We start from the raw sequence: 13894 nt of genomic DNA, 5'->3' as shown, positions 1-13894 counted from the left end.
GGAAAATTGATAAACCTGGCAAATCCAATGAAGGGAAAAAGAAATACATTTCAAAATTAGAAATGAGAAAAGGAATGAGATTCTGAGTAGAGGATAATATTCAACTCCAACTGGAAATATTATTTCAGGAAAGGAAGGTTTCTAATAGAAAAGTTATGAATCAGGCTGAGCATAACCTTAGAAACCTAAAGAAAATATAAATGATTGTCTCAACAGATGTTGTAAATTATCCAATAAAACTAAGCAATTTTCTTTAAAAATCCTAAAGGCAGAAATTCATTAAGCAATATGAGCATTACCTTTAACGGTAAAGCATTTCCCACTAAAACCAAGAACAGCAAAACTCATTTACATCTCACTGTTTTGAAGTTCTGGCCAATGCAGTATGATTAAAAATAAACACAACTGGCAGGAAGGCAAGGAGTCTGCACAGTGGTACCAAATAAAAATTAACTTAAACTTTACTGGTTAAAAGATAATAAAACGAAAACATTTTTTCCAAAAAAACATTTTATTACTACAATTGCTATTTTACTTACAATTTTTGGCAACATTAACAAAATAATAAATTTTATCTGAAAACAAGCAAGCAAAATAGACATGGAAATTCACAAAGGGCAATAACAAAATAGTAATCTTGACAGATATTCAATATATTTGTAAACAAAACAAAGTGACATTGCCTTAAAAAAATATAGAGGTATCAATAGAAAAACAGAGAAAGCTCCTGAAAGAACTCAACTCACTATATTCAGTTTCTTTTGGTTACAGGCACAGAAATTGACTCAAGCTAGCCCAATTCTAAGAGAACCAAAGCTTTTAATGATTATCTCTTCCTAGCTTTTTGTGAAAACCTAGGAAATTTAACCGGATTGGAGAGGAAAAAAGGAGTGGGGAGGCTTAAAGTGCCTTTAAAAGGGGGAGGAGTAAAAAGGTGGGGGAGATTCATTGTCAGTATCTTTTAAGAACATTGGTGAAGCTCAATAAACCAAAGGAAGTGTCAAACAATTAAGCGAGGTAGCAAGCCATGCAGGCCAAGGAGAAAAACATTCTAAGAGAAGAGCAGTTACAGAGTCTTTGGAACAGGAAATGTGATTTGCTTAAAGAAAAGCAAGGCCAATGTGTCAAAAATAGTGCACCAGTTGGGAAAATGGTAGAGTAGCATGGCAGAGAATGGAAAAGCGAGAGGAGGTAGATAGGGACCTTATCACCAGAATCTGTAGTTGGCAATAAATAACAATTTGTATTCCTTAGGGTCATACTATAGTTAAATAGCAAATAACAGTTAACAGTGTTGATAATAGCAAGCAACCACAAAAAGAACTAAAATACTTCATATTTTTACTGCTTTGTAAAACAATTTCTGTTATAGGAACAGAGTAAGGGAGATAAGTATGCAAAAGTCTGCACATCTATCTATACACAAGTTTCCACCTGAGACTAAAACAAGTGTGCACATACACATACACACACACACACACACACAATTGATTCACCCAAATGCACACACATACTCTCTCTCCACCTAAAGAAAAAGGTTCAGGCTAAAATATTAAAATATTAACAAAGTGCCTTGGCCCAAGCAAATTAAATAAAAAAGCCTAGTAAAATGTTCAAAGTGCAATTTTGAACAAGCATTGAGCAAATACAACAGAATCTACACTCAAGAAATTCTTTAAAGTATGAACAATACACTCACAACTACTTTGTTATCTGTCCTTCCCAATTCTAGAAGGGATGCTAAGCTGCTGATGACTATCACTTCCCAGTTTTCTGTGAAAGCTCAGGGAATTTAACAAAATTGAAGACGGAAGAAAGAAGTGGGGAGACAGAAGATGCCTTTAAAGAGGAGGAGAAAGCGAGGGAAAATAGTAGACATCTCTCCTTGCTCAGGTCTATAGGTAGCATCCCAGGTTCCTTATGTACAGAGGCTTCTAGATACTTGAATCAAGGTGGAGAAAGAAGGGATGGCACTAGAAAATACCCAGGGAGACTCAATCCTGGGAATCCACAGAGGCAGCCAAGGGTAATGTTCAGGAACCAATACTCAGAGGGCACTCTAGTAATGTGAGTCCTTGGAAATAGCAAGGGGAAAAGATGCCCCCACGGTATAGCTAAGAATTAGACAGCTGGATAAATTAGATAACTCTAAGACCTAATACCTAATGAAATAAATGGGGCATTTCTTTCACATCAGAGTGTGTCAAGGAAAAACCTAAACTCAACTAGTTTCATGAGGGAAACTATACACACAACAGAGAATAACTGTTAACTGTAATACATTCATGTCCAAAGCAAGATATGAAATTGAAAATTTCACATGTTCAACTGCGCATGAAAATTTCACATGTTCATACATGTACACGGAAAAGTATAAGGAAAAGCCCTATAATGGGCTTAATTTTACTCAGTCACCATGGGCTGCTTTTATACACTGTACCTACTATTTTTGGACAACCCCCATTCCAGCTTAGCAATAAGAGAGCTAAATTTAGCCCAGTCCTTGAACTGGATAGATACCATTTGTTTGGCCCTTTTCAGTTTAAACTATGGGTCCAGTGCAGTTCAAAGTATGGATGTCAAGGCTTCTTTCTCTTGAGAAATTTTACTTGCCTTACTACTGTGGCTGAGAGGTATATGCCTAGTTCATTCTGACCAAAAGCCAGCCAGAAGGGAGAGGGAAGGGAACAAGCTGAATTCCTCTTTGGATCACTCAACAGGAGGTCCACTGGCACTAAGCCCCACTCTAGTCATTACCCCTGCCTTTCCAGCTGAAGCCAATGATACAGTGATTGTTTCATGTCTGCAGGGGTCCCTTGCCAAATACAGGCATTTTATTTTAATGGTTTTGCTTCTTTGGATGTTCTAGTGCTAGGAAAAGACACTTTGAGACAGTGTTCCCTCTGCCTTGGCTCCGAGACTAGAGTGAATGTGTGTACGTGTGTGTATTTGTGCGTGTGCACCTTAAACCAAGATAAGAAGCCACTGCTCTCTACTGATTAACCTCCCAGTTTCTGGTGCCCATTCATGCCACACTTTGTCCCTCAACTTCTCCACACTCAGGCTCTCAGAGTCAGACCATCACAAGACACTTCTGAGCTCAGCAGCTCAGCTCAAATGGGATGATGATGTAACAAAGCCATTCCAGTCTAACTGTAGTTAATATTGAAATCTTCAAGGCATGGAAAAAGTTGAAGAGCATATTAAGTACTTAAAATACTCTACAGATTCTATATACAGAACTTAAGAGCTTTCAAACATACAAGAAACATGAACTATCAAAATAATAAATAGGTTTCCACTTTTTTCTCTCTCACATACATATATACACAAAACACCTTTGATGTATTAAGCCAGATACAATTACATGAAAAACAGGTAACAAATTTTTAAATAACATCTCAAAATTCAGATCAGACAATACTGTATTTCATAAATTTAAAAAGAAATTCATAAATGACTCATTGGTTTCACTATTTTTGATGATACTGAATAATGTATGGGTTGTATTTTTTTGTTTCCTATGGAGTTTTTGACTTTGATTGAAATACCTGCTTTAGAATTACTGAAACTAGAATTAACGAGGTTTTTTTGGAATTCTACTTTTAGACCTGGGGGGTGATGGTTCAGAATCAGATGTGCTCACAGTAACAGATGCTAATTCCACTGATCCTGGTTGAAGAGGTCCCAGTGACACTTGAATAACAACCTTTGTTTCGGGGGGCAATCCCTCTAGTTGCTTAGGTTTCTTAAACATTTGATGACACTGGGTCTTATGCTCCATTTTCTCCTTGAAAGTTAAAAACTGTAGCCGGCACTTGGAACACTGGTGAACAGTCTTTTCCCAGTGTCCCCTATAATGACACATGTATGGTGTTGCAGTTTTGAAAATCTTAAGACAGAATGGACAGAGCAAATTCTTAGTGTTTTCATGACATGTTCTGAAATGCATTTCCACATCAGCAAAGGCTGACGATCTGTAATTGCAAACCTGGCACACATAGGGCATTTCACCAGGCTTATGATTGTCCTTCATGTGCTGTAAGAGAACCTGGTCTGTTTTGAATGACAATTCACAAATTTTACAGACAGCAGAGGGCTCCTGGGTAGTGTGTACACTTTCAATGTGACATTGAAGTTGGAAGGGAGTGGGAAACTGTCGATGGCAGTGCTGGCAGGTGGTGTGGTTTTCCCAGCTGTCAGCCCTCTGCTTCTCAAGTTCCAAATGGTGCTTCATGTGATTCATAAACTTGACGTTTTTTAGAACTTTCAAGCAGCTGAGGCATTTAAAGGTTGTGTGAGTCTTCTGTTCTGGCTGACTGTCTCCTTTATACTGCCCATAATAAAAGTCATGAAGTAATATGACCAGACTTCCTTTCTTGGAATCAACAATCTGGTTTTGACTTGCTAGACTCAAAAAGTCTGTTTCTGTCAGTTTGTTTTCCTTAACAGGGCTTATAGGCTCGAAATGAACACTGTCCTTTGGAAAAGCTGTTGGAAAAGGTGCTCCATTCTGAACATGGCTTAATGAGGTATGAACATTGTTTGAGAGTGTGCTTTGCTGTGTAGTCATTGTATGAAAGTTACCTGAAGGGGACAAAGCTGAAGCATGTCCCCCTATGATTCCATCACTGAGCTTAGGCCTTTTGGGATTTGTATCATTTACTTCAGCAGTGGAAAGTCGCTTTGATATGCAAGTACTTTTATTCATACCTCCTACAGAAAGTGCTGCTCCTCCTGGATGCTGTAATGAACTTGTGAATGTAATCAAAGGAGAACATAACTCTGAAGAGCTATCAGGCACGACTTGTGGTGAATTATTTTTATAATCAGGTTTAGACAAAGGCTCAATAATAATAGGACTATCTGTTGATCTTGATTCAGATTCAGAAACTGGCAAGTCGGTCACTGCTTCTGATACAGGGGTCACATAACTTACTGGCTGCAATTCGTGAGTAGTACCTTTTCTGAGGTGACCATACTTTTTTCTCCTTGAACATGAACCTGGCGTAACTCTATTCAAAATGTTTGAAACAACTGGTTTTGAATTTGAAGTCACTCCAACAAAGATCAGCTCAGCATCATCATTTACATGTTCCACTCCAACAAAGATCAGCTCAGCATCTTCATCTACTTGTTTGGTTTCTTCTGCATTCTGCTGTGGTTCTGGCACCTGTTCTTCCTCACATAGCATACATGGTTGTTCCATTTTCTAATTTTTTTTTTTTATTCTTGAAGGTGTGGCCACAGTCCCAGTGCTTTCTTTATGTAAACTGCCACCTAAGTACAAACACAATACACATCAGTAAGTACAGAAAAATGCATTGTCTTATTTCTCTTCAAAACTCTAATATCCTTATTTTATAAGATAAGGACAATAAAAATTAAAGGATAAATGATAGTTTAAAGCCTACTATTATTATAAGTCTGTGCAACTCTAGCATCATAGCTTTGCCCTATGCTGATCATGGTTTCTTCTATTAAAAAAAAAAAAGGAAAAAACCTAGTAACTAATCACTAGGTGAAATCATACGTAAAGAGTATGCTATTTTACAAAGGCACCATTGTGCATGGTTTAGAAATATGGGCTTTGGAGTCAGAGAAGATTAAGCTGGAATTCTAAGTCAGCCACACACCAGCTGCATTTCCTTTGGCAAGTTCAAAACTTTTAAATGTGGTTCTGTATCTTAAAGGCAAAAGATCTTATTTCTTAGACTTAAGGTAACAGCTCTTTTTAAAAAGCACCAACAATTCAAGAGTACCTTATTTTGTAGTAGAATTGAAGAAAATTTTACAGTAAATATACATATCTCAATTGATTCAAACATACTAATTTCATAAATATTAACATAAAAAAGAAGTGTCAAAGTCAAAGAACAGAGTAACAATACCTACCCACAGTCAACAGCATAATTCAATGTCAAGTGCTTAGCACATGCCCAGCAGATTGAAACTCTTGATAATCTCATCCTAATTCAAGGCCTTAATTATAGTCTATTCACTGATGTCTCCTAAATTTCTCCCTCCAATCCTGACTTTCCCACTGAACTTCAATCCCAGAACTTCCTCCCTCCACCCACTTCAGTCTCTTCTCCACATGGCAGAAAAAGCGATTGTCACATCACATTATATCACTGCTCAGCTCAAAACCCTCCAATAGCTTTTTGCTTCACTCAGTAAAAAGTCAAGTGCTTCCAATATCTCCAATGCCTGTAAGACCATGCTTCCAAGCCTACATACTGCCCCACAGTTATGTCCTACTCTTCTTCACTATCCACCTCACTGTAACCACAGTACCCGCCTTGCTATTTCTTGAACACATTAAACACTTTACCTTGTTTAGGGCCCTGTATTTTCTGTCCTTCTAATATGAATGCTCATCATCCAGTTACCTGTATGGCTGACTCTCTTACCATCTTCAGACCTCTGTTCCAAGTCTCCTCAAAGAGGTTCTCAAATACTCCAACCAACTGCTAATTCACATTCCCAATCTCTTCCCTTCCCCTCATCTTCAAGTCCTTATCACCACCTAACACATTATAAACTTTATGTATCTTAATTCTTTTTCTACTGTCTATCGCGTAAAATGTAAACTCCAAAGAACACAGATTACTTTTTGTTGAAAGAACAGTGCTTGGCACAACATGGGAGCTCAACAAATACAGAATTTGATAAATGCATTAATAGTAACTTTCATTAATAAGAACATCTATTTGTAGAATAGACTGTTTTCTTTTTTTAAGATTTTATTTATTCATGAGACAGAGAGAGAGAGAGAGAGAGAGAGAGAGAGGCAGAGACATAGGCAGGAGGGGAAGCAGGCTCCATGCAGGGAACCCATGCAGGACAATCCCAGATCCCGGTAGATGCTCAACCACTGAGCTACCCAGGCATCCCTAATACCACATTTTCTATGATTTACTCTTAGAATCTTGTCCATGCCAGATATTCTGTAGGCCTATGAAGGATTGAAAGCTTCTAGTTTTTTACAAACATTTTTTATCACAACCTATAGTAAAACAAACAAACAAAAAATGCATATGGAGTCTCACTACCCAAACACGTAAATAACAATTGCTTTACTACATTGGATGCTTATTCTAATATTTTCTATTTCATTTTTCTTAAATTGACCATGATGTAGGTACTTTAAACTACGGTTCATAACTCATCAGTTTCTGCAAACCTAATGTCACAGTTCATTGTACCCAATGTAGACAGACCCTTCAAATCCCATCTATAAAAATTAAACTGGCATCTAATATGTGCTATGTACCTCCCATTAATTTAATTAGCACATCAGCATATAATTTTGGAACACATATTTAACCCTGAGATTTGTGTACCAATTTCAAAGTAAGTTAAAAAATAAATAGAATATTAAGCAGAAAACTTATTTATTCTTTTCGTCACTTGTTCCACAACTATATCTTGCTTGCCCAACACTGGTTTGACACTACCAAATACTAAGTAGAAAGTGGTGAGCATGAAGCTTATAATCTAGTGTTATGAATAGCGATTTACAGCCTTCTTAAAATTAAGTACATAATTAGGTGATATGTAATGCAAGAAAACATTTAAGGCACATCTGAAAACACTGCACCAAAAATTGGTTTTGTCTGTCTATATACAATTTCAATCATCTAATTCCATGCTAATGCCACCTAGTCTACTGTTTCCCAACATAAGCACCGTAACACTTCTGAGCCAGAAAATTCTATGTTGTGGGGGTTGTTGGGTACACTTAGGATGTTTAGCAATATCCCTGACCTCTACTTACTAGATGCTAGTAGCAATCCCCTACATATGCAATCAAAAATGTTCTATGGGAGAACTTATGCCCTCATCTAACCTTCTCCTGAGAATCACTTCCACACTTCTAGTAACTGTCTGCTAGGTAATTCTACATGATACTCTAATATCCTCTGTCAAGAAATAATTCTAAATTGAAACTATTATTCTCCTCGATATCATAAAAATCAGAATAAAATTTACACTTAAAAATAGAAATTTTTAATAAAAAATAGAATAAAAATCTAATTTGACAATTAAAATAACCATCAGAATTATCTGAGGATAGACTTTTTTTTTAAGATTTTATTTATTTATTCATGAGAGAGAGAGAGGCAGAGACACAGGTAGAGGGAGAAGCAGGCACCAAGCAGGGAGCCCAACATGGGACTGGATTCCAGGTCTCCAGGATCACGCCCTGGACTGAAGGTGGCGCTAAACCACTGAGCCACTGGGGATGCCCTGAGGATAGACTTTTAAAACCCAGAAAAATTTATGATTCACCTAAGTTACATGTAAAGTCTGCAGAGAGCTAGCACTAAAATTCATGATTCCTCAATTCTAGTTCCTCATTCTTCCCACTAGAACTCTAACTTAATGCATGTCTAAATTTCTGGTGATGATGCAATTAATTGCTTAGTCTCTAAGGATCAAAGAGTCTCACTGGATTCATTTTCACTCTCCCTATATTTTATAAAAACTGTTCAAACCTTCCCCAACCTCCATCAAATTACTCACAGAAACTTGTAAGTGTAGTTCTAAGTAACTTTTTGGAGCATTAGTCACTCTAAATGCCTTTCATTTCCATTCCTATTAAAGCTCCTCCCCTCAATATCTAGCTTTAAGTCCACTGGTTACTTCATGTTTGTACATCTATACTAGGCTCCAAATTGTCTTGTCTCTCTGTCCTTCCAATTATCACCAACTGCATACCACCACTAGATGAATCTTAAAACACTTCTGTAATAATATCACTCCACTATTCCTCCATTTAAACGACTCCTGCAATTTTAGAGAATAGACTTTCAGTTATGCTATGGACCGAAATATGTACCTCCAAAACTCATATGCTGAAGCCCTAACTCCCAGTGTGATGGTATTTGGAGATGGGAACTTTGGGTTCCCATCTATTAGGTGTAGATAAGGTCATGGGGTGAGGCCTCCTGATGGGAATAGAGCCAACAAGAGATATCAGAAAGCTTGCTTCTTTCTTTGTCTTCCATCTATGATGTGAAGACACAGTGAGAAGGTAGCTGTCTGCAAGCCAGAAGAAAGGAAGCAAATCAGCCAGCACCTTAATCTTGAATTTTCCAGCCTCCAAATCTATGAGAAATCAAATTCTGTTGTTTAAAAAAAATAAATAAACATAAACTGCGTTCCAGGGACATTGCTGGACTTTTCACCCAATTGATCTTGGTAGGATTTTTAGCTGTTGACCATACTGATTAACTTTCCATCCAACCAATCATTCAAGATGAAAAGATAGGGGAAAAAATCAAACCTAAAGCGAGTAAGTTAGTGAATGAGTTCATTTAGAACAAGAATAACCTTAGACTATGGGAATTTCCTTGTCACTTCTCCTCTGGTATCTTTATTTTCTACAATTTACCAGAATCTTAAGATACCGGGAGTCAGGAGGTTGGACATGCCAAAGATCTACTAGATCTAAGGAACTAATCCTCAAAATCACTTTATATCCCCTATCAACAAAGCTGCCAAGGGCTGTGGAAGGAGTTAATGAGAAGATTTCATGCCAAAGATACCTGAGAGGACAGTAGTAAAACTCATCTCCCAGGTTATTCCTATGTATTTAAACAATGGCCCTCTTCATGGGTCTTTGTTATAGCCACACAATAGTTTTTTTTTCAGGCATTAGTCCTTCTTGAATAGCTTCCTAAGATTAGGCTAATAGGACTCCTCTGATACCTATCCTCACCAACCTCCCTTGTCCCTCTTTTCACCCCACTACCGCTCCACCAAATCCCTATCCCTACCCCTTCACTCTTTTCCCATCCATAGCACTCATGTCTCTTCCCCACTACTCTTCTTCACTTTTCTTCCATTAACCCCAACCATCTGCCGCCTTAGAATGTAATGCCCATTAAACACATCCTTGGTGGAAAGGAGAGCCTCACAGGATCCTTAAAACTATAGTAAACATTTATATTCCACTTTAGGACAACTAAAGAAAACAAAAATAATGTTTTCATAAGTATTTTTATTTTTATTTATTTTATTTTTATTTTATTTTTTTATTTATGATAGTCACACAGAGAGAGAGAGAGAGGCAGAGACACAGGCAGAGGGAGAAGCAGGCTCCATGCACCAGGAGCCTGACGTGGGATTTGATCCCGGGTCTCCAGGATCGCGCCCTGGGCCAAAGGCAGGCGCCAAACTGCTGCGCCACCCAGGGATCCCCTTCATAAGTATTTTTAAATAAATATTGGTCTATAAATAAGCTTAGGGCAGTAGCTGTGAAAAAAAATGGGGTCTACTCTGACCTGGGAGTCTAAAAAGGGAAACTATTTTTTTTTTTTTAAAGAAAGCAGTTCTTTTTTTTTTTTTTTTTTAATTTTTATTTATTTATGATAGTCACAGAGAGAGAGGCAGAGACACAGGCAGAGGGAGAAGCAGGCTCCATGCACCGGGAGCCCGACGTGGGATTTGATCCCGGGTCTCCAGGATCGCACCCTGGGCCAAAGGCAGGCGCCAAACCGCTGCGCCACCCAGGGATCCCTAAAAAGGGAAACTATTAAACCAAGTTGTTCTTTGTCAAAAAGACATGATTATTTCTGTAGATTGGACTAAAAAGAAATCAACAATTCATAGACCCTCACTACCAATTTTCACTCTTGCTACCTCTCTGACCTCTTTTTCCATTATTCTAACACTCATTCACTACAATCCAATCACAGTGGCTTCCCTGCTACTCCCTTTAGTATCCGCCTGAAACTCCTGTCTCCCAAAAATCCCATGGCTAATATTTCCAGTCCCTGTCCAAACTCACCTTCACTGTAAGACTTGCTCTGATCACCCAATCTAATATTACAACACTCCTACCTACCCAACATTTGATCCTATGACCCTGCTCTATTATTTTCTTCCTAATTTTATAACCTCACCTTTTGTAACACCAAGAATGTATTGTTGCATTATATTATATACCTTTCTTTCTTCACTAGACTATCAGTTCTCCACTGGAGAAGTAGTTTCTTTAGCTTGTTTTGTTTGTTTTTGTCTGTTTTGCTCATTGATTTCTCCCAAATTCCTAGAGCAGTCCCAGCACATAAGTCTTCAATATTTGTTAAAGAAAAACGATTACCTGGGAGTTAGAAATAAATTCAAAAAAGGAAGGTGGATTGAGGGAACAAGTAGGAAATTAAACCTAAAGAATAACCAATTTTCTTCAAGTCTGGGAGCCACTGAAGTGTACTGTTACAGCAAATGTGAGAACCTGCAATCCTCAGACTCAGAAGGATTACTATGGTCAGCCACTTTTAGCCATTTTTCCCCTTTTCTTTCCTTTCCTCCCAAGAGCAGCATCTTAGAAGAATCTACAAAGTAAAAATGAGCAGTTCAACCTAAAAGTGGCCTATTAGTTCAGAAGCAAGTTCTTTTTCTAAGATTGCATGTTTAGAAAGGTTTGGAAGTATCAGATGAATGGTAAATGATTTAAAAGAGAGGTTGAAAAGAACCACAAAAAAAGATGACTAAAAAAAAAAAAATGACCATGTTAATTTGTTAAATGCGAGCAACAAGGTAAGGTCATAAGGAATGGTGAAATAAGAAAAAAACAAATATTCCCTCCTTAATAAAAGCAAAGAGAACAGTCAAAATGGTCAAAATCAAGTTTTTTGCCAGACACTTGCACCCCGATGTTTATAGCAGCAATGTCCACAATAGCCAAACTGTGGAAGGAGCCTCGGTGTCCATCGAAAGATGAATGGATAAAGAAGATGTGGTCTATGTATACAATGGAATATTACTCAGCCATTAGAAACGACAAATACCTACCATTTGCTTCAAAATGGATGGAACTGGGGGGTATTATGCTGAGTGAAATAAGTCAATCGGAAAAAGACAAACATTATATGGTCTCATTCGTTTGGGGAATATAAAAAATAGTGAAAGGGAATAAAGGGGAAAGGAGAAAAAATGAGTGGGAAATATCAGAAAGGGAGACAGAACATGAGAGACTCCTAACTCTGGGAAACGAACAAGGGGTGGTAGAAAGGGAGGTGGGCAGGGGTGGGTGTGACTGGGTGACGGGCACTGAGGAGGGCATTTGATGGGATGAACACTGGGTGTTATTCTATATGTTGGTAAATTGAACACCAATAAAAAATAAATTTATAAAAAAAATCAAGATTTTTGATCCTGGAAATTAACCAAAGGTTTGCAAAAAAACAGGATTTCTGTGGAAAACAGTTTGGCAGTTCCTCAAAAAGTTAAACACTGAGTTATCATATGACCCCACAAGTTCACTTCTAGGTATATGCCCAAGAATTGAAAACCAGTACTCAAATTACATGTAAAGTACATCATGATTATAGTAGCCTAATTCACAAGAACTTAATGGTGAAAATAATACAAATATCCATCAATGGATGAATGGACAAATTGTGGTATATAAAACACTGAAATATTATTCAACCATAAAGAGAATAAAGGCACCTCCATGTTCATTGCTGCATAATTTACAACAGCCAAGATATGAAAATAACTGAAGTATCAACTGATAGATGAAGAAAATGTGGTATATACAAATAATGAAATAATATTCAGCCATAAAAAAATGAAATATTGCCATTTGTGATACAATGGACCTGAAGGCATTATGCTAAGTGAAATAAGGCAAATAAAGACGATTACTGTAGGATCTCACTAATATGTAGAATCTTTTTTTTTTTAAAAGATTTTATCTATCCATTTGTGAGAGACACAGAGAGAGAGGCAGAGACATAGGCAGAGGGAGAAGCAGGCTCCCTGCAGGGAGCCCGATGTGGGACTTGATCCCAGGACCCCAGGATCACGACCTGAGCTGAAGGCAGAGCTCAACCACTGACCCACTCAGGCATCCCAATATGTGGAATTTTTAAGAACAATAATAAACTCATAGAAACAGAGAATAGACTGGTGACTGCCAGAGGCAAGGGAGGGGGATAAAGGGGATCAAAAGGTACAAACTTCCAATTATAAGTAAGTCATGGAGATGTAATTAATGTACAACATAATTCCTATACTTAATAATATTGTATTGCATATTTGAAAGCTGCTAGGAGAGTAGATCTTAAAAGTTCTCATCACAAGATAAAAAAAAATTACATATGGTGACAAATGAAAAAAAAAGAAAAAAAACATATGGTGACAAATGTTAACTATACTTATTGTGGGCATCATATCACAATTTATACAAATACCAAATCATGCTGTACACCTGAAATTAATATAATGTTATATGTCAATTATACCAATAAAAATAATTAATTTTTAAAAAATGGAATGAAGTATTGATACTACAACCTGAATAAAACCTAAAAACATGCAAAGTGAAAGAAGTCAGACAGAAAAGTTCATATATTATATGATTTTATCTATAGGAAATATCCAGAATAGATAAAGCCATAGAATCTAAACAATGGTAGTTGCCAGGGGATGGGAGAGGAGAAATGGAGAGAAACTGCTTAATGGTAAAGAGTTTTACTTTGGAATGTTTGAGATGTTATGGAACTAGATAAGGGCAGTAGATGTACAACATTGTGAGTGCTCTAAATACCACTGAATCTTTCACTTTAAAATGACTGATTTTATGTTATGTGAATTTCACCCTCAATATATTATTTTTTTAAATAAAGAGGGGATATTACTACCAACCATACGGAAATTTAAAAAAAAATTTTTCAAGATTTTACTTCTTTATCTGAGAGAGAAAGAGAGAGTAAGCACAAACGGGGGAACAGGAGGTGTAAGGGAGAGACGGGGGAGGGGCAGAAGAAGGAGAAGCCAGCTCCCAGCTGAGCAGGAAGCCCAATGGGGCTTGATCCCAGGACCCCAAGATCATGACCTGAGCCAACTGAGGTCATGACCTGAGCCAATTGAGCCA

At 37.4% G+C, this 13894-nt stretch overlaps 1 protein-coding gene across 3 annotated transcripts in view; it reads right to left on the bottom strand.

Annotated features, from left to right (window-relative positions):
• Positions 1–552: 552 nt before the first annotated feature.
• The window catches only part of ZNF280B (zinc finger protein 280B), a 24190-nt gene continuing 10848 nt past the window's right edge, over positions 553–13894 (bottom strand). For 2 of the 3 annotated variants that reach the window (XM_055322168.1, XM_055322169.1), the window contains one exon: positions 553–5280. In XM_055322168.1, coding sequence (XP_055178143.1) covers positions 3578–5209 — 1632 coding nt within the window. In that variant the 5' untranslated portion in view covers positions 5210–5280 and the 3' untranslated portion in view covers positions 553–3577. Of the gene's footprint in view, positions 5281–5895; positions 5915–13894 lie in introns of those variants that run through there. The other variant, XM_055322170.1, reaches the window with a different exon arrangement.

The sequence above is a fragment of the Nyctereutes procyonoides genome, unplaced genomic scaffold (assembly GCF_905146905.1).
Source record: "Nyctereutes procyonoides isolate TBG_1078 unplaced genomic scaffold, NYPRO_anot_genome, whole genome shotgun sequence".
Lineage (NCBI taxonomy): Eukaryota > Metazoa > Chordata > Mammalia > Carnivora > Canidae > Nyctereutes > Nyctereutes procyonoides.
The sequence above is the reverse complement of the archived record's forward strand: the minus strand, read 5'-3'. Positions and strand labels throughout refer to the sequence as shown.